General features: G+C 43.5%; 1 protein-coding gene across 1 annotated transcript in view; it reads left to right on the top strand.

Annotated features, from left to right (window-relative positions):
* Positions 1 to 21,833, top strand: part of LOC140106649 (murinoglobulin-1-like) — a 73,597-nt gene that overhangs the window by 9,052 nt on the left and 42,712 nt on the right. Inside the window, exons 3-10 of the mRNA XM_072131187.1 lie at positions 5,498 to 5,654; positions 8,019 to 8,071; positions 11,392 to 11,412; positions 12,308 to 12,473; positions 14,616 to 14,700; positions 19,888 to 20,017; positions 21,121 to 21,235; positions 21,424 to 21,530. Coding sequence (XP_071987288.1) covers positions 5,498 to 5,654; positions 8,019 to 8,071; positions 11,392 to 11,412; positions 12,308 to 12,473; positions 14,616 to 14,700; positions 19,888 to 20,017; positions 21,121 to 21,235; positions 21,424 to 21,530 — 834 coding nt within the window. The remainder of the gene's footprint in view (positions 1 to 5,497; positions 5,655 to 8,018; positions 8,072 to 11,391; positions 11,413 to 12,307; positions 12,474 to 14,615; positions 14,701 to 19,887; positions 20,018 to 21,120; positions 21,236 to 21,423; positions 21,531 to 21,833) is intronic.

Here is a 21,833-nt window from a genome sequence, read left to right as displayed (position 1 = left end):
TTCAAACCAGAGGAGCAGGTAGGTGGCCCTCCAGAAAAATTAAATACATAGAGTACCTGTATGTGGCACTCCCAAAAATTGTTTAAAGCAGAGGACCGGGTAGGTGGCCCTACGGAAAAATTAAATACATAGAGTACTATAGCTAGAGCCAGTTGGCCCTGGCAAAAAAATAGCCAGTTTCCTCTGCTTTAGTGTACAAAGAGGAGGAGAAGAAGGAAAATGAGGAGGAGGAGTGCATACATTATTCAGGTTGAGCTTCTTTCGCCTGGTGGAGAATGGAAATCCTGAGAAATCCAGGCTTTATTCATCTTAATAAGCATCAGCCTGTCAGCGCTGTCAGTCGACAGGCGTGTACGCTTATCGGTGATGATGCCACCAGCTGCACTGAAAACCTGCTCAGACAACACGCTAGTGGCAGGACAGGCGAGAACCTCCAAGGCGTACAGCGCCAGTTCGTGCCACATGTCCAGCTTTGAAACCCAGTAGTTGTAGGGACCTGTGTGATCATTTAGGACGATGGTATGGTCAGCTACGTACTCCCTCACCATCTTTCTGCAAAGATCAGCCCTACTCTGCCGAGACTGGGGACAGGTGACCGTGTCTTGCTGGGGTGACATAAAACTGGCAAAGGCCTTGTAAAACGTACCCCTGCCAGTGCTGGACAAGCTGCCTGGTCGCCTACTCTCCCTCGCTACTTGTCCCGCAGAAGTACGCCCTCTGCCGCTAGCGCTGTCAGAAGGGAAATACTGTTTCAGCTTGTGCACCAGGGCCTGCTGGTATTCATACATTCTCACACTCCTTTCCTCTCCAGGGATGAGAGTGGAAAGATTTTGCTTGTACCGTGGGTCCAGGAGAGTGAATACCCAGTAATCGGTGCTGGAATAAATTCTTTGAACGCGAGGGTCACGGGATAGGCAGCCTAGCATGAAATCTGCCATATGTGCCAGTCCCAAGCGCAAGAATTCACTCCCCTCACTGGCCTGACTGTCCATTTCCTCCTCCTCCAACTCCTCCAACTCCTCTTCTTCTGCCCATACACGCTGAACAGTGAAGGACTGAGCAATGCTCCCCTCTTGTGTCTCGCCAACATTCTCCTCCTCTTCCTCCTCATCCTCCTCCACCTCCTCCGATATGCGCTGAGAAACAGACCTGAGGGTGCTTTGGCTATCAACAAGGAAATCTTCTTCCCCTGTCTCTTGTGACGAGCGCAAAGCTTCCGACTTCATGCTGAACAGGCCAAGCAGCGGGATGGTGAGGCTGATGATGGCGGCATCGCCACTGACCATCTGTGTTGACTCCTCAAAGTTACTCAGGACCTGACTACCAGTTCTGGTGGAAGTTGACATCTGGCAGTCTACAATCGCTCTGCGCTGCTGGTAAACTCTGGATAACATGGTTAATGTTGAATTCCACCTCGTGGGCACGTCGCACAACAGTCGGTGAGCGGGCAGTTGGAGGCGGCGCTGCGCTGCCCTGAGAGTGGCAGCATCTGTGCTGGACTTCCTGAAATGCGCACAGATGCGGCGCACCTTCGTTAGCAAATCAGACAGATTGAGGTATGTCTTGAGGAACCGCTGAGATTTAACACATGGGCCAGGCATGGCACATGTGTCAGTATGCCGAGTTGCAGAGCCGCCACCAGGTTACGGCTATTGTCACACACAACCATGCCTGGCTTCAGGTTCAGCAGTGCCAGCCACAGATCAGTCTGTGCCGTGATGCCCTGTAATAGCTCTTGGGCGCTGTGCCTTTTATCGCCTAGGCTCAGCAGTTTTAGCACCGCCTGCTGTCGCTTAGCGACAGCACTGCTGCTGTGCCTAGAGCTTCCGACTGATGGCGTCGACTGATGGCGTCGGCAGTATATGACCAGCCGCAGGGTCAGACTCGGTCCCAGCATTCACCAAGTTAACCCAATGTGCCGTCAGCGATATATAGTGGCCCTGCCCGACAGCACTCGTCCACGTTTCCATGATCAGGTGGACCTTGTCAGAAACGGCGTTGGTCAGGGCACGGATGATGTTGTCTGACACGTGCTGGTGCAGGGCTGGGACGGCACATTGTGAAAAGTAGTGGCGGCTGGGGACGGAATACCGAGGGGCGGCTGCCGCCATGAGGTTGCGAAAAGGCCTCGGTCTCTACCAGCCTATAGGGCAGCATCTTCAGGCTAAGTAATCTGGAGATGTGGACGTTAAGGGCTTGGGCGTGTGGGTGGGTTGCACTATACTTCCTTTTGCTCTCCAGCGTCTGGGGTATGGAGAGCTGAACGCTGCGCATGGAGACATTGGTGGATGCTGTGGAGGATCGTGGAGGTGAAGATGTGGTTTTCGCACGGGAGGTGTTTGGGCCGGGGTCCTGGGCAGGGGGCTGACTAGCAGAGGCAGCAGATGACAAAGGGGAAGGAGCAGTGGTGTGCCCTGCCGGAGGTGAACGGCCTTGGTTCCATTGAGTGGGGTGTTTAGCATTCATATGCCTGTGCATACTGGTGGTGGTTAAGCAGGTAGTGGTGGAACCACTGCTGATCCTGGTTTGGCACAGGTTGCACACCACAGTCCGTCGGTCATCCAGTGTTTCTTTAAAGAACCTCTAGACTTCCGAAAATCTAGCCCTCGCCACGGGAGCTTCAGTACGTGAAACATTTGGCGCTGATGCACCAGCTCTGGCCCTGTCTCTCCGTCTGGCCCCACCACTGCCTCTTCCAACCTGTTCTCGTTGTGGACTCGCCTCCGTCTCAGAAGCACTGTGTTCACCCGGCCAATCAACCCAGCTTGGGTCTGTCATCTCATCATCCTCCGATCCCTCAGTCTGCTCCCCCCTCTGACTTCCTGCCCTGACAACAACTTCACCACTGTCTGACAACCGTGTTTCCTCATCGTCCGACACGTCTTTACACACTTCTTCCACTTCGTCAACAATGTCATCATCACCCACAGACTGTGACCGGTGGAAATCCTGGGAAAGAGCTCAACAGCAGCCGGACAAGTGGTTTGTGACTCTGGGAAGGGTCCAGAAAACAGTTCCTCAGAGTATGCCGGTTCAAATGCCAAATTTTCCTGGGAGGGGGCAGACTGGGGGGAAGGAGGCTGAGGTGGATGAGCTGGAGGAGTGCTGATTTCGGTGACATGGGTGGACTGCGTGGAAGACTGACTGGTGGACAAATGGCTAGAAGCATTGTCCGCAATCCACGACATCACCTCTTCGCACTGTTCTGGCCTCAACAGTGCTCTACCACGAGTCCCAGTAACTTGAGACATGAACCTAGGGAGTGTAGCTCTGCGGCGTTCCCCTTCTCCCTCATCTCACCCCGCCCAGGACCACGGCCTCTGACCCCTGCAGTAGTTGGACGCCCACGCCCACTCCCTCATCCTCTACCCCTAGGCCTCGGGTTCAACATTTTCAAAATTAAAGTGTAAACTTTTTATGTGTGTTTTTTTTTTTTAACAAAACGATCAGAAGAAATCACACAGCAACCACAGAAGATGATGATGATTGCTATGGCTAGTTTCTAACCTACACTGACAGCACACAACAGGATTTTGTGCTGTCATGGGAAGTCATGATGACTTTTAGTTTTGAAAAAAAAAAAAAATCAATCAAACCCCTAATAAATTGTCCCACTTAGGTGTTTGAGATGGATATGTGTGTCACTAAGAGCTAAACACAACGGTCGCAAGTCTCCCTGCAAATTCGTCACAATATGGTACTAGCTGCACTACTAGTGCCAGCAAGGCCAGCCACAAGCAAATAAAAAAAAATAAAATATATAATGCTATTGTAGCCCTAAGAAGGCCTGTTGGGTTCTTGTATGGCTAGTTTCTAACCTACACTGAGAGCACACAACAGGATTTTTTGCTGTGCCTGTGATGACTTTTAGTTTTGAAAAAAAAAATTACAATCGTCAGACTGTGCCTAATTCAATCAAACCCCGAATAAATTGTCCCACTTAGGTGTTTGAGATGGATATGTGTGTCACTAAGAGCTAAATATAATGTTCGCAAGTCTCCCTGCAAATTCGTCACAATATGGTACTAGCTGCACTACTAGTGCCAGCAAGCCCAGCCACAAGCAAATTAAACCAAAATAACACTATTGTAGCCCTAAGAAGGGCTGTTGGGTTCTTGTAGAATTACTCCTGCCTAACAGTAATCTAATAGAACACCCTAACGCTATCCCTGACCAGCAGCAGCTCTCTCCCTAACAGCATCCAGACAGAGAATGATCCGAGCAGCGCGGGCATGGGCTAGTATATTCCAGGGTCACCTGGTCAGACCAGCCAACCACTGCTATTGATGTGTAAGGGTACCATGTGATGCTGGGTATAGTGCAGAGTCTCCTGGCTTGTGATTGGCTCTGTTTCTGGCCGCCAAAAATCAAAACGGCGGGAGATGCAATTTTCTCGAGCTGCGAAATATTCGCCCGAGCAATGAGCAGTTTCGAGTACGCTAATGCTCGAACGAGCATCAAGCTCGGATGAGTATGTTCGCTCATCTCTAATAAGATACTAATTCCAAAATCATGTAAGAGAATCAGAACACTGTCGTTCAATAATAGTTCCCAAAAACAATGTTCATTTTCATGTGGATTGGGGAGCTGGGAATGGCTCGCCCCGATGGGTGGATGAATAGCAGATGGGACACTGAAGTGCAGAGGAGGAGGATGAGGCAGGAATGGGTCCTCACACTGCCCCGGTACCAGTAGAAGCCCTTGTCCTGGCACCTCAGCAAACCTTCAGTCCGCTGCTGCTTCTACATTGCCCTCCTCCTTGAGCAGTGGTCCCCAACTTTTTTGTGAAAAGGGACCGGCTGTAAAAATACATTTTCTCCAGAGACCGGGGGGTGGATGCGGTCTGGCGTCAGTTTCATAGCCTAAAAACATATGTTTGCATGCCCCACTATAACTCCCTGTGTGCCTAGCTTATATTGTCCAATTTCCTGAAGAATCGCCTCCCCCCACTTATATTGTCCCCTTTTCTGTAGCATACCCCTCTCCAAAATCCCCTTTCCTGCCGAATGCCCCCTCCCATGTCTCCTTTCCTGCATCATGCCTACTCCCATGTCCCCTTTCCTTTAGCTTCCCCCACCCTCAGCTTCCATTTATCACCTTTCCCAGCCTTTCCTAGCAGCAGTAATTAACGTGGCAATTAAGTAAAGGAAGAGAAGACTACTGCACAGGAACGAGAAAGGTGAATATTGTTTTCTTTTATTACAAAGGTTGGCCCAAGACCGGGCCATGCGACACCTGGTTCCGGGCCGCGTACCGGAACACTGTCCTACAGCATGGGGAATAATTGATCTGTAACGTGGCATTGGCCTGTACCCCGTTGGTGTGTAATATTCCATGTTCGATTTTTTCATAAACAGCACAATTTTGCGTGATGTATTATAGATCAGTCTTATTCGCTTCAATAGAGCCACAGATCCAACCTATAATAACTTATATTTGCAAGCCTCAAAGGACAAAGAAATGATAATAAAGAAAAATACTTTGTAATTTCCCTCAGATCCCGGTCCTAAAAGAATCTTCTGACCGATGGTTCCTTCACGTGACTGCACACGGAGATCACGTCAATATAGATCGAACCAAGAAAGTCTTTCTTTTAAAAAATGACATGTGCATTATACAACTAGACAAATTTAACTACAAACCCGGTGATATCGGTAAGTTCTAGTACATTTGCCAACAGTACTGAAAGGGATTGGGTTGAACCGCAAAGGGAGGAGGTTTGGACAAATTAACCCACAAATGGGGCAATTTGTGACATTTTCTGGCAGAAATCAATATTTTAAATGAAACTGTTAATACCATCACTTAAAGGGAACCTACCACCACGATTCTACCTATAAAGGTAGAACGGGTGGTTGGTGCATGTACGGGACATGAGGATAGCCCTTTTTAGAGCTAATCCTCACGTCTCCGCTATCTTTTTGAAAACTTTATTGCCCTAATATGTAAATTTTGTAAAGCGGCTACTGGGGCGGGGAGTAGCCGAACATGACGTTACATGTCGCGGCTACTCCATGCCCCAGTAGCCTCTTTACTCCTCCTACCCTGAGATCTTCGGCGCACAGCTCCTCATTTTCACTAAAGACAGGTTGTAGAAGCCCATCACACCTGCATTGCACAGACATCTTTCTGCCTTTTATAAGCATTTGCATTACAATATAATTGTGTGTCATAATTTACCTGGCATCCTGAATCCTCTGTGTAGTCCCAAGGGGTTGGGCTTTGGTTTTGAATGCATTTCAAAAAACAGCATGTGACGTGTCTGTATATAATTACTGTGTATAATCGATATCCATTCTTCTAAAATCAACTTTTATAATTATGCTAATTAGACAGAAGGGCTCTGGTGGGTGTTTCCAGAGCACATCAGTGCTTTATTTACAGACTGCTTCAATGAGCAAAGTTGGTCTCCCAGAGAGAAAGGGTTTGGGGGAGACATGTTCTGCTCATTGTCCCAGCAAGCTACAGCACTGAGGGGCTGCTTTTAGTGCCTTTCAGACTAAATATTTAAATGTTTGAAATTAGAAAAATAGATAACACATATAATCAGATTCACTGTGCCTGGATCTACAAGTAATTGTCCTTGGTTTATCATGATGGATTTTAATGGTAAATTTCCTTTAAGTAATTGGATAATCACGGTCATAAGTACATAAGAAGTGTTAGGCCCCTTCCACACTAGCGTTGCATTTCACATCAGTGTGCAATGCGTGAAAAACTGACATTTTTGGCTGCGTTTTTGTTCCATTTTTTCCTTGGAGTCATTAGCGTTTTTGCGTTTTTCACGCGCCTGTTGTTCGCGTTTTTTTGCGCTTTCGGTGCGTTTTTCACGCGCGTTTTTTAAGTCAATGGGACTTTTTCAAAGGGACCATGGTTCGGGAATAAAATGTTTTATTTAATTGAAAAAGAATGTCTTCTGATAAGTTAGCAGATGTATGCAAACATCTACAATCTATTCTTCACTGTTCCGCACGTATATTATCTCCCAACAAGTTAGCAGATGTGAAGAACAGTGAAGAATAGAATAAAAACAGTGAACACAGTGAACACAGGATCATTTAAGTGAAAAACACATTAAAGAACACAGTGAAGAATAGATTACAGATGTTCGGCACATCTGCTTACTTGTCGGGAGATACGCGCGGAACGGTGCGAACAAAATAGCATGTGAAGAACAATATATATGTGTGAAGAAGACATTGCAGATGTATGGAAACATCTGCAATGTGTTCTTTACACACATATATATTGTTCTTCACATGCTATTTTGTTTGCACCGTTCCGCGCGTATCTCCCGACAAGTAAGCAGATGTGCCGAACATCTGTAATCTATTCTTCACTGTGTTCTTTAATGTGTTTTTCACTTAAATGATCCTGTGTTCACTGTGTTCACTGTTTTTATTCTATTCTTCACTGTTCTTCACTGTGTTTTTTTAATTAAATGCTCGAGCTCGAGCAGGGGAATTATTCATGTCACCTAGCAACCCATCCATTTAAAACGCATTGCACTCGCATTGCACTTGCAATGCTTGTGAGTGCAATGCATTTTTGATGCGTCTCCATAGACTTGAATGGGGCGGGAAAAACGCGCGTGAAACGCAAAAGTAGAGCATGCTGCGATTTTGACGCGCGTCAAAACAAACGCAAGCATGCGCGTGCAAAACAACGCAAATGAGGAAAGACCCATTGGAAACAATGGGACAGAGTGCAATGCAAGTTCTGCGCGTCAAAAGCACGCGCAGAACTCGCGCGTGAAAAACGCTAGTGTGGAAGGGGCCTTAATGTGCGAGGTCCTCACTACTGAAGTCTATTGAAATGAAACTTTACTACACAAGACTACTGTATACATATATACTGTCTCCTTCCCACCTCAGCTTGACTAGACAAGGTATAGTAATAAAACTACCCACAGGTTGGGAATCACTGCCCTAAATAACAGTGGTAATTAAGACTAAGAAAAATAATTTTCAATGAAAAGTAAAATATTTCTCTCTAATTACTTTTATTTCTGATTTCAGTGAGATTCCGGATGATCTCTATGAATGTTAAATTTCATGCTATAGACCATACAGTAAGTATTCAAGTACAATGTGCTAAATAGTTATCAGCCAAACGTAAAAGCTCACCTCAAAATTTTTTGTAAATTTAAAGCACAGAGGAATATGAGCAATGTTGTAAGATATACTGTTAAAGAATCAAGATTTCTGTTTTCATCTCCATTCACAGCCCCAACAATGGGCAAATCTGGGCAATTGTACAATTGTAGAGCAGTGTATTGGACAGAGCATTGTTGGTTCAAGTGTACATAATAAAAAAAAAAAGTTAAAAATGGTAACGTTTAAACACTAGAATAAACAAAAAATAAGTATATAAAAATATAAGCCCCTATAAAACCACTTAATAAAGTATGAAAAACACAAACACACAAAACCCCCCACATATTTGGTATTGAGCATCGGTAACAATCTATATAATAAAACAGAATCGTTACTAGACCTGCAGGGTAATCTCCGGGAAAAAATTACAAAAAACGTTTCTAAAAAAGGTAAATTTTAATTAATACCTTATAAAATAAATTAAAAAAGTTATGCATATGAAAAGATGGCGATTAGAGATGAGCGAACATGCTCGTCCGAGCTTGATGCTCGTTCGAGTATTAAGGTACTCGAGACGGCTCGTTGCTCGGACGAGTATTTCCCCTGCTCGAGATCGAGCATTTAATTAAAAAAACACAGTGAAGAACAATGAAGAATAGAATAAAAACAGTGAACACAGTGAACACAGGATCATTTAAGTGAAGAACACAGTGGAAAACACAGTGAAGAATAGATTACAGATGTTCGGCACATCTGCTTACTTGTCGGAAGATACGCGCGGAACGGTGCGAACAAAATAGTATGTGAAGAACAATATATATGTGTGAAGAACACATTGCAGAACACGGTGAGCAGCACAGAGACAACGGGGAGCAGCACAGAGACACCGGGGAGCAGCACAGAGACACCGGGGAGCAGCACGGAGACATGGGGCAGCGGCAGCACGAAGACATGGGGCAGCGGCAGCACGGAGACATCAGGCAGCGGCACGGAGCGGCACGGAGACATGGGGCACGGAGACATGGGCACGGAGAGCAGCGGGGCACGGAGACATTGGGCACGGAGACATGGGCACGGAGAGCAGCGGGGCACGGAGACATGGGGCACGGAGACATGGGGCACGGAGAGCAGCGGGGCACGGAGACATGGGGCACGGAGACATGGGCACGGAGAGCAGCGGGGCACAGAGAGCAGCGGGGCACAGAGAGCAGCGGGGCACGGAGAGCAGCGGGGCACGGAGAGCAGCGGGGCACGGAGACATGGGGCACGGAGACATGGGGCACGGAGACATGGGGCACGGAGACATGGGCACGGAGAGCAGCGGGGCACGGAGAGCAGCGGGGCACGGAGAGCAGCGGGGCACGGAGAGCAGCGGGGCACGGGACAGCGTATCTCCCGACAAGTAAGCAGATGTGCAGAACATCTGTAATCTATTCTTCACTGTGTTTTTCACTTAAATGATCTTGTGTTCACTGTTTTTATTCTATTCCTCACTGTTCTTCACATCTGCTAACTTGTCGGGAGATAATATACGCGCGGAACAGTGAAGAATAGATTGCAGATGTTTGCATACATCTGATCACTTATCAGAAGACATTCTTTTTCAATTAATTAACACATTTTATTCCCGAACCATGGTCCCTTTGAAAAATGCTCGAGTCTCCCATTGACTTCAATGGGGCTCGTTATTCGAGACGAGCACTCGAGCATCTGGAAAAGTTCGTCTCGAATAACGAGCACTCGAGCATTTTAGTGCTCGCTCATCTCTAATGGCGATGCTAAAATGAACAAGATTTTCTTTAAATTAGTTTTTATTCAGTAAAATTGAATAAAATAAACAAACCCCCCACATATTTGGTATCGCTACGTCCGTGACAATCTGCATAATAAAACATAATAATTATTAGATCCCCAAAGTGAACCTTGTATAAAACAACCCCAAAAAATGCTCAGAAAAAAAGATCATTTTTAAATTTAATTTTTAATTTTAATCAATAATTTATACACACTCTAAAATATGACCACTAAAAAGAACAGTCCTTCTTGCAAAAAATAAATCCTTAACCAGATTTGTCATCTGAAAAATAAAAAAGTTATGAATATGAAAGACGGTGATGTTAAAACTAACATTTTCACCAAATTACTTTTTATTCAGTAAAAATGGGGGGAAAAAATTCAAAAAATCTATATAAATGAGGTATTTTTGTAATCGTGGCGACCCATAGAATAAAAATAATATACTATTTTTATGGTATGGTAAACGGCCAAAAAAAAAAACGCTAAACAATCTTCCTAAAATTTGTTGATTTTTATTTCCTCCACAAACAGTTAATAAAATCTCACCAATTAGCTATAGATTCCCCAAAATTATGTACCAGAAAAGTGCATCTCATGTGGCAAAAAAAAAAAGCCCCTATAGGTCCACATTAAAAAAAGAAAAAAATTATAGCCTGTACAATGTGACATAGCAAATCTGATCTGGATGGCGCCTCCTTCCCTTCTATGCCCGGCCGTGCGCCCATACAGCAGGTACCACCACATATAGGGTATCGGTGTACTCGGGAGAAAGTGGGCATCAAAGTTTGTGGAGCCTGTTTTCATTTATTCCATTGAAAATGTTTAATTTTCCACCCAAAATGAATGTATTGTCAAAAAATATTACAATTTGTAGACCACCCCTCCACCTAAAGGGTTAACAAACTTCTTTAAAGTGCTTTTTCATATGTTGGGGGGTGTAGTTTCCATGATGGGGCCATTTACAGGTCTATTATTTAGGTCTCTCATAGTCAACTAAAAGTTGAGCAGGTCCATATTAATAATGGTTTTGGTGATTTTCCCAAAAATGTAGTAAAAATATGTGGAATCTTAAAAAAAACATCCAACATAAAACAGACCTTTAGGAAATGTAATTATTTGGGTGCTTTAACCATCTGTATCAAAAGTATATAACAATAATTTCTTCCAAAATGTTTGCCAAATTTCTTTTTTTTCATAACTAAACCCAAAAGATATCATCCAAATTTTGAAACTAATTTGAAGTACAATGTGTCACGAGAAAACAATCTCAAAATTCCTTCGATATCTTATAGTGTTCCAAAGCTATAACCACTTATAGTGACACAGGGCAGATTTGAAAAATGGGGCCACGTCCTTTGGGCCAAAATAGGTTGAGTCCCGAAGGGGTTAAGGACTTTAGTGACTTTAGTTTGCAATGTTTTATTTTTGTAAGAAAAGGATCACAATTGATATAAATGTCAATATGTTAATCTTTACTTTTTTTTTTTTTTTTTTTCAGTTTCCTGTGGTTCAAATAACAGTAAGTATTTTGCATTAGTAAATTACCAACTAGTCCAAATTGAAGGCCAAAGCTAATCTGTTTTCCAAGGATAAATGTTGAATTTGTGGTATGTGTACCCTTGTACATATATACCATTGCGCAATTATTTGCCCCAATCCGCCACCTTCACACCAGTGGGACGTGAAGAAGGTGGGGCGAAGCCGGCCAAGCGGGGCGCGGCTGGCCAAGTGAAGGCGTGGCCGGCTGGTAGTGGGCCAACGTGGGGCGTTACTATACCCGGCGACTTTTCAAATGTGAAAAGTCGCCATCTGCGTTTATTTCTACATCAGGCGGATGAGCGCCGCTGTACAATAAATATCCCGCCATTTCCTTAAGGGAAATTTATAGAGTTCTTTAATGATTTTAATAGACAGTGAACTTTTTGATCATTGCATAAAGGTAAATGAATAGCAAAGTTACTTACTTGAGTGAGTGGGACTTAGAATAGATATGTGGCGGTACATACTCCCTCACCTTCTTTCCACCAATTAACCGGTTTACACTACGAACAGAGCCATAATATCATAACTCCATCTACATGGTAGAGGTGGCCTTTCCACAGTGCAGGGGTCGCTTTCATGCAATTCTAGGGCAACCATTAATTTTGAATCCAGTGGCTCATTAGTATTTTGGGGAACGGGAAACTTGTTTAAGAAATGTTCAACTCTAGAGGCTTGCACAGTCACAGGTTTTGGTGAATGAGAAGGAGCGGAGCAGGAACCCATCCCCACGCCGGTCATGTCCCTTATGCCTCTCTATGCCCTCTTTCACTTGCTCAACGACATTGTGATTATTTCCAGGCTTGTGCACTCGAAAACTGACGTATTTCTGTTATCAATATTAGTCAACTCATATATTGTTTACATCCTAATAGGACCCAAATAAGCACCGTATAGCGCAGTGGCTGAATGTGACTACTGAAAATGGATTTGCAGAGATGAGCTTTCACCTAGCAGATGAGGTCATGCTTGGAGACTATGAAATTTCTTTACACTCTTTCTACCCAGCCTGTAGGAAGAGATTTACAGTTGAGGAATACGGTAAGTGGCGAACAAGAATTTTAGAAAACTTGTTCGTTACTTGATTGTTTGATATCTTGATCATTAATTATCTTTCCTAACTTTCTCAAGAGGGGTTGGGCTACATACATTCACAAAGCAATGTTCAAAGAATTCAGAGACTCTGGGCTTCTATATTTTAGAGCAATAGGCATATCTTTTGATGTCATATGGGAACATTGTAATACTAATAACAAACTATAACAAACTAGCAAAATATAACGTTTAGCCAATAGCCCCAAAATAATTAATCAATAGGGGTCTCAGTAGCCTACAACGTCTCCACTATCCTGTGAAAGATTTACAATTATAGAGAATCCTACATAAGAAAACTCAAAGGCACAATTAAGAGATACAAAACTTTAATACACCTGTGCATGAGCCGTTATACTCTATAATCGACCACCTCTCCTCGTCCAGCTCCACCTCACCCTCTAGTACAGTTCCTTATATGGTAGGAGAATACCCTCTCCACTTTGATCTATCGTTATAACTTAGTTGTAAACTAAATAGTTTTTAACTCTTTCACGACCTGTGAAGCAACACCTGTTAAAGCATCACATGGGTTGGCTGAGGGTGCATGGAGAGGGCTCATAGCCGGCATATTGCAGTAAAGACTTACCAGTAACACCCGTGATTGGTGCTAGCACCGATCGCGGGTGTCAACCTGCACATCGCTGCCGGCAAAGCTGCCGGCTGCTTCTCTCTTGTTGGAGATCGGCACACCCTGTGACATCATCGGGGAGCAGTGATTGGTTGCCATAGCAGGCTTGGGTCTTCGGAAAACCCAAGGCTGTCTGGATTGAACCCATTCATACTGTAGTAGGGCAGTATATGATAGGATCAATCAGAAAACCTAGGGTTAAAGTACCCTAGGGAGTCTGAAATATAGTAAAAGTAAAAATAAAAAAAATGTAAAAAGAAATTTTAATTAAATAACTAAAAATTCAAATCATCCCCCTTTCCCTAGAACTGATATAAATATAAATAAACAGTAAAAATCATAAACACATTAGGTATGGCTGCATACGAAAATGCCCCATCTATCAAAATATAATAATGGTTTTTTTACCGCGTTTAACCCTGGAAACGGAGAATAGCGCCCGAATTTGAAAATGGCACTTTCTTGCCATTTTGAAAAATATAAAAAAATCTATAAAAAGTGATCAGAAGGTAGCACAGCCCTAAAAATGCTAACATTAAAAAATTCATCAGAAATCACAAAAAATTTACACCACTCACAGCTCCGTACACCAAAGTATAAAAAAGTTATTAGTGCCAGAAGATGGCAAAATATTTTTAAAAAAATTTGTACAGGAGGTTTTCATTTGTAAATGATGAAAACATTATAAAACCTATACAAATCTGATATCCCCGTAATCACAACGGCCCAAAGAATTAAGTAGACCTGTCATTTGGAGCTCACAGGGAAAGTTGTGAAATCCAAGCCCACAAGAAAACGTCGTAAATATGATTTTTCACCAATTTCACTGCAATTGGAATTTTTTTCCTGCTTCCCAGTACACAGCATGGAATATTATATACCATCAGTATGAAGTGCAGTTTGTTATGCAGAAAACAGGCCCTCACACAGCTCTTTATTTGTAAAAAAAAAAAGTTATAGATTTTTGATTGTGGGGAGTGAAAAATAGAAATGAAAAAACAAAAAAGGGCGAGGTCCTTAAAGGGTTTAAAAAGAGAATGGATAGACACGTTAGGGAAGATTTATCATCAAGTTTCTGAGGTAAAACTGTTCTAGTTGCCCATGGAAACCAATCAGAGCTCAGCTTTAATTTTATAAACAGCTGTGGGAAAATGAAAACTGAGCTCTGATTGGTTGCCGTGGGCAACTAGAACAGTTTTACCTCAGAAACTTGATGAGAAATCTCCCCCATTCAGTACCTCTTTTTGGGATGATGGTATCACTAAAAAATCAGACAATGAGGGTGGATGGTGGGTGGGGCTTCACTAAATTCACAAGGTGGTGATGAGGGCTCCATGTGGCTCCTTGAAAAAGTTAACATTTGTGTCCATAAAGTAGTATCACATTTCTACACAATACTTTTTGGTCAAGTTGCCTCAGAAAATAGAAACTAAATACATTATCAATTCTTTCCCTTCTAGTGCTAAAGAGGTTTGAGGTGAATATAAACGCACCATCCGTTATTGCTGTGACAGACAAATCCCTTCACCTGGAAACCTGTGGCAGGTAGGCCTCTAGTATCTTATGAAACTCTCAACTAACACTACATTCCTGCAATAGACAAAGCAAGTCTTACTGTGCTAAAATTAACAAAAAAAATGGCTAAATTGAATAAAAATATGCTAAAATTGACCCAAAAACTTAAAAATAAAACTTATAAAACAGGCCTGAACAGAAATGATGGAATCCCTTAGAAAATGTGAGCAATGATATCACAGGTGTCTAAAATACTGTAATCAGTAAGTGGTCTGTATATAGGACTACAGCTACTCACTGTGCTGTATATAGGGTACAGCTACTCACTGTGCTGTATATAGGACTACAGCTACTCACTGTGCTGTATATAGGGTACAGCTACTCACTGTGCTGTATATAGGACTACAGCTACTTACTGTGCTGTATATAGAGTACAGCTACTCACTGCTGTATAAAGGATACAGCATCTCACTGTACTGTATATAGGGTACAGCTACTTGTTGTGCTGTATATATGGATACAGCTACTCACTGTGCTGTATATGGGACTACAGCTACTCACTGTGCTCTATATAGGGTACAGCTACTCACTGTGCTCTATATAGGATGCGGCATCTCACTGTACTGTGTACAGCTACTCGCTGTTCTGTATATATGGATACAGCTACTCACTGTGCTGTATATAGGATTACAGCTACTCATTGGGCTGTATATAGGGCTACGCCTACTCACTGTGCTGTATATGGGACTACAGCTACTCACTGTGCTCTATATAGGGTACAGCTACTCACTGTGCTCTATATAGGATGCGGCATCTCACTGTACTGTGTACAGCTACTCGCTGTTCTGTATATATAGATACAGCTACTCACTGTGCTGTATATAGGATTACAGCTACTCATTGGGCTGTATATAGGGCTTCGCCTACTCACTGTGCTTTATATAGGGGACAGCTATTCACTGTGCTGTATATAGGGCTGCAGCTACTCACTGTGTTGTTTATAGGGTACAGCATCTCGCTGTGCTGTATATTGGGTACAGCTACTCACTGTGCTGTATTTAGTGTACAGCTACTCACTGTGCTGTATATTGGGTACAGCTACTTGCTGTGCTGTACATAGGGGACAGCTGCTCACTGTGGTGTATATAGGTCTACAGATACTCACTGTGCTGTATATAGAGTACAACTACTCACTGTGCTCTATATAGGATACAGCATCTCACTGTGCTGTATATAGGGTACAGCTACTCGCTGTGCTGTATATATGAATACAGCTACTCACTGTGCTTTATATGGGACTACAGCTACTCACTGTGCTGTATATATGGTTACAGCTACTCAGTGTGCTTTATAAAGGGGACAGCTATTCACTGTGCTGTATATAGGGCTGCGGCTACTCACTGTGCTGTTTATAGGGTACAGCATCTCACTGTGCTGTATATTGGGTACAGCTACTCACTGTGCTGTATATAGTGTACAGCTACTCAATGTGCTGTATATTGGGTACAGCTACTCACTGTGCTGTATATTGGGTACAGCTACTCACTGTGCTGTATATAGGGGACAGCTACTCACTGTGGTGTATATAGGTCTACAGATACTCACTGTGCTGTATATAGAGTACAACTACTCACTGTGCTCTATATAGGATACAGCATCTCACTGTGCTGTATATAGGGTAAAGCTACTCGCTGTGCTGTATACACTCACCGGCCACTTTATTAGGTACACCATGCTAGTAACTGGTTGGACCCCCTTTTGCCTTCAGAACTGCCTGAATTCTTCGTGGCTTAGATACAACAAGGTGCTGGAAGCTCCTCAGAGATTTTGGTCCATATTGACATGACGGCATCACACAGTTGCCGCAGATTTGTCGGCTGCACATCCATGATGCGAATCTCCCGTTCCACCACATCCCAAAGATGCTCTATTGGATTGAGATTTGGTGACTGTGGAGGCCATTTGAGTACAGTGAACTCATTGTCATGTTCAAGAAACCAGTCTGAGATGATTCCAGCTTTATGACATGGCGCATTATCCTGCTGAAAGTAGCCATCAGATGTTGGGTACATTGTGGTCATAAAGGGATGGACATGGTCAGCAACAATACTCAGGTAGGCTGTGGCGTTGCAACGATGCTCAATTGGTACCAAGGGGCCCAAAGAGTGCCAAGAAAATATTCCCCACACCATGACACCACCACCACCAGCCTGAACCGTTGATACAAGGCAGGATGGATCCATGCTTTCATGTTATTGACGACAAATTCTGACCCTACCATCCGAATGTCGCAGAAAAATTGAGACTCATCAGACCAGGCAACGTTTTTCCAATCTTGTACTGTCCAATTTCGATGAGCTTGTGCAAATTGTAGCCTCAGTTTCCTGTTCTTAGCTGAAAGGAGTGGCACCCGGTGTGGTCTTCTGCTGCTGTAGCCCATCTGCCTCAAAGTTCGCCGTACTGTGCGTTCAGAGATGCTCTTCTGCCTACCTTGGTTGTAACGGGTGGCGATTTGAGTCACTGTTGCCTTTCTATCAGCTCGAACCAGTCTGCCCATTCTCCTCTGACCTCTGGCATCAACAAGGCATTTCCGCCCACAGAACTGCCGCTCACTGGATGTTTTTTCTTTTTCGGACCATTCTCTGTAAACCCTAGAGATGGTTGTGCGTGAAAATCCCAGTAGATCAGCAGTTTCTGAAATAGTCAGACCAGCCCTTCTGGCACCAACAACCATGCCACGTTCAAAGGCACTCAAATCACCTTTCTTCCCCATACTGATGCTCGGTTTGAACTGCAGGAGATTGTCTTGACCATGTCTACATGCCTAAATGTACTGAGTTGCCGCCATGCGATTGTCTGATTAGAAATTAAGTGTTAACGAGCAGTTGGACAGGTGTACCTAATAAAGTGGCCGGTGAGTGTATATGGATACAGCTACTCACTGTGCTTTATATGGGACTACAGCTACTCACTGTGCTGTATATAGGACTACAACTACTCACTGTGCTGTATATAGGACTACAGCTACTCACTGTGCTGTATATAGGGTACAGCTACTCAGTGTGCTGTATATAGGGTACAGCTACTCACTGTGCTGTATATATGGCTACAGCTACTCACTGTGCTGTATATAGGGTACAGCTACTCAGTGTGCTGTATATAGGGCTACAGCTACTCACTGTACTGTATATATGGCTACAGCTACCCACTGTGCTGTATATATGGCTACAGCTACTCAATGTGCTGTATATATGGCTACAGCTACTCACTGTGCTGTATATATGGCTACAGCTACTCACTGTGCTGTATATATGGCTGCAGCTACTCACTGTGCTGTACATATGGCTGCAGCTACTCAGTGTGCTGTATATAGGAGGCAGCTACTCACTGTGCTGTATATAGGAGGCAGCTACTCACTGTGCTGTATATAGGGCTGCAGCTACTCACTGTGCTGTATATAGGGTACAGCTCCTCACTGTGCTGTATATTGGGTACATCATCTCACTGTGCTGTATATAGGGTACAGCTACTCACTGTGCTGTATATATGGATACAGCTACTCACTGTGCTGTATATAGGGATACAGCTACACAGTGTGCTGTATATAGGGTACAGCTACTCACTGTGCTGTATATATGGCTACTGCTACTCACTGTGGTGTATATAGGGGACAGCTACTCACTGTGCTGTATATATGGCTGCAGCTACTCAGTGTGCTGTATATAGGAGGCAGCTACTCACTGTGCTGTATATAGGGCTGCAGCTACTCCCTGTGCTGTATATAGGGTACAGCTCCTTACTGTGCTTTATATAGGGTACAGCTACTCGCTGTGCTGTATATATGGATACAGCTACTCACTGTGCTGTATATAGGGATACAATTACTGTGCTGTATATAGTGTACATCTCCTCACTGTGCAGTATATAGGGTACAGCTACTTGTTGTGCTGTATATAGGATACAGCTACTCACTGTGCTGTATATAGGAGGCAGCTACTCACTGTGCTGTATATAGGGCTGCAGCTACTCACTGTGCTGTATATAGGGTACAGCTCCTCACTGTGCTGTATATTGGGTACATCATCTCACTGTGCTGTATATAGGGTACAGCTACTCACTGTGCTGTATATATGGATACAGCTACTCACTGTGCTGTATATAGGGATACAGCTACACAGTGTGCTGTATATAGGGTACAGCTACTCACTGTGCTGTATATATGGCTACTGCTACTCACTGTGGTGTATATAGGGGACAGCTACTCACTGTGCTGTATATATGGCTGCAGCTACTCAGTGTGCTGTATATAGGAGGCAGCTACTCACTGTGCTGTATATAGGGCTGCAGCTACTCCCTGTGCTGTATATAGGGTACAGCTCCTTACTGTGCTTTATATAGGGTACAGCTACTCGCTGTGCTGTATATATGGATACAGCTACTCACTGTGCTGTATATAGGGATACAATTACTGTGCTGTATATAGTGTACATCTCCTCACTGTGCAGTATATAGGGTACAGCTACTTGTTGTGCTGTATATAGGATACAGCTACTCACTGTGCTGTATATGGGACTACAGCTACTCACTGTGCTGTATATAGGGCTGCAGCTACTCACTGTGCTGTACATAGGGTACAGCTACTCCCTGTGCTGTATATTGGGTACAGCTACTCACTGTGGTGTATCTACAGCTACAGATATTTACTGTGTTGTATATAGGATACAGGTACTCACTGTGCTGTTGGGTGACATGGTGTATACCACACTCAACATGGACCAGAGGAAACTAAGGAAATATTTAAAGACAAGCATGTTATAGGTAAAGCCATAGGTAAAGAAAAATTGATGACAAATCAAAGAGACAAATAATAAGAATGGTAACAAAAGAGCCCAGAACAACATCTAAATATATTAAGCTGAACTTCAAGGGAACATTAATGTCAGATCGCCCCATCCATTGTTGTTTGCTATGGAGAGGGTCGGGGGTGAGCGGCGCTCATCCCCTCCCCCTCTTCCCGGCGCCAATGTTTGCCCGCCGTACCGTAGTAGCATACATTGTGTGAATGTAGCCGTAGACAAATCTGTCAACTGTTGTAATGTCTTTGTAATGTGACTAACATAGTATATAATAGCATGTACTGATCAGGAGTCTGCTTCCCAGGAAAATAGACTTTAAGACTTTGTGAGATCAGTTTTGACATTTCTCTAAATTTTCCAGATACACTTATGGAAAGCCGGTAGAAGGATCCATGGATATTTCTATCTGCCCTAGACATGGATGGAGCAGATCAGACTCCAGCAGTGAAGACAATGAAGAAAACAGCTGTGTTAAAATAAAGAATGAAAAGGTGAGATGTTTCTGTATATGCAATAGGTCATTTCAAAGGGATTGTTCACAAAATAATTTTGATGCTTGATCATCAATATATTATATTGTGCCATGGGATGTTAAGTTTCAAAAACTAAAATGTTAAAACACCACAATCTATGTGTGTCTAACATTGTGGGTTGAGCGTTTGGGTCCACCACTAGCGGTATCACCCATGATCGATGCTGGCACCGATTGTTGTTCCTGCACTCATCACGAGGATTTCGTGTTTGTGTACTCGAATAAAACTATTTCTGAGGTTCAATCGTATTTGTGGAACTGGAATCTGAAAGGTCCACTCATCACTAGTTCTTATCTGTAGCTTTTCGAATGTTTTGTTGTCATCCGATTGCAAGTGTTGACTGTATAAATGCTACTGGCAAAGTCCCCAAGGGCATTTAAATTACCTGTGGCCACGTGTGACATTTTGGGAGGGTATCGACACAAAGTGGCATTGTTTGTGGCCGTTAAAGGGGTTTTCCCACAAATTCAAGTTATGCCCTATCCACAGGCTAGGGCCTAACTTGCTGATCGGTCGGGGTCCGTTATGCTCCGTTAATCTCTATGGAGCAGCACTTGGCGCTCTCCGTCAGCTTGAATGAAGCTGTAGCAGAAATGTCATGTGCGCCCATCAGACCCCCTCGTTTTCGTGATCTGTGGGGGGTCTCATCGTTGAGAACTCCACCGATCAGCAAGTTAGGCCCTATTTGTGGGAAAACCTGCTAAAAAGCAGGGCGTTGATCCGAACCTGGCCCTGAACTACCAATGAAATTTAGCGTTGGGTCCAGGAGACTTGAACCCGCAATGTTTTGTAAGAACCTGAACTTTGCAGTTCGGGACCGCTCAACATTAGACTTAACCTAAATTGAGCTAAATTTAAGGTTTGACACATCTATATTCCCATTCTGAAGCCACGGAACAATGAAGTATATCATTACAAAATTATCATATGCGCAGGACTTGTTATGCTGAATAACTATGCTGAAGTTTTGTTCCGTCTAGGTTAGAAAACTTCAGAAACCAGATCAAAAAAATCGATTTATTAATGAGGTTATCCATTATGTCTTTAAACATTTTTTGTAGAGTGACAGCAATGGTTGCATAACGAAAGATATCAACCTTGGAATATTCAATTTCTCAAAATCATTATCCAGAGAGATTTTGGTAATTAAAACATCTTTGACAGAAGATGAGACAGGTAAGGCCTTCTGAATTCAAAAAAAGTTCTCTCCACCTTTTTTAGAGCAACATGCTAACTGCTCCATGAACTAATTGCTTGTGGAGCACTTAACAGTTGTCCAAAATGAGATCATTTCCGATTTTTATTATTGTAACTTACATTTCCATATAACTTTGAACCAATGGACAACCTTTTCTCCATTTCAGGTCATAATGAACAAGCAACAGCTGAAGTCCATATTAATGTCCACAAAAGAATTGTATTTCCTAAAGAAGTATTTTTTTACCAGAAAGGACTTCCATATCGTAACAAGGTAAAATCTAAATGTAGAATGTGGTATTGATTCTGCACTTGCATTGGTAGTTTCAGGGACCAAGGTCAGGGAGGAGCTTCAAAGGACATCCACCATCAGATTGCCTGATGGTAGATGACTATTATCTACCTCCACGTCCCGTCCCCCTATGTCCAAAGCTTTATTTCTTATATCTTTGCATGGTCACATTTCTGTAAAAAATAAGTTTATAAGATATGCAAATAAGCCTCTGGTGCTCTGCAGAGCACCATCAGGCTCCATTGTAATATAATTTATGCTCGCCTGGGGGCCGTGCCAGCCGCA

This window comes from Engystomops pustulosus, chromosome 11 (genome assembly GCF_040894005.1).
Source record: "Engystomops pustulosus chromosome 11, aEngPut4.maternal, whole genome shotgun sequence".
NCBI classification, from domain to species: Eukaryota; Metazoa; Chordata; class Amphibia; order Anura; family Leptodactylidae; genus Engystomops; species Engystomops pustulosus.
Note: the sequence above shows the minus strand (reverse complement) of the source record. Positions and strands in the feature narration are given on the sequence as shown.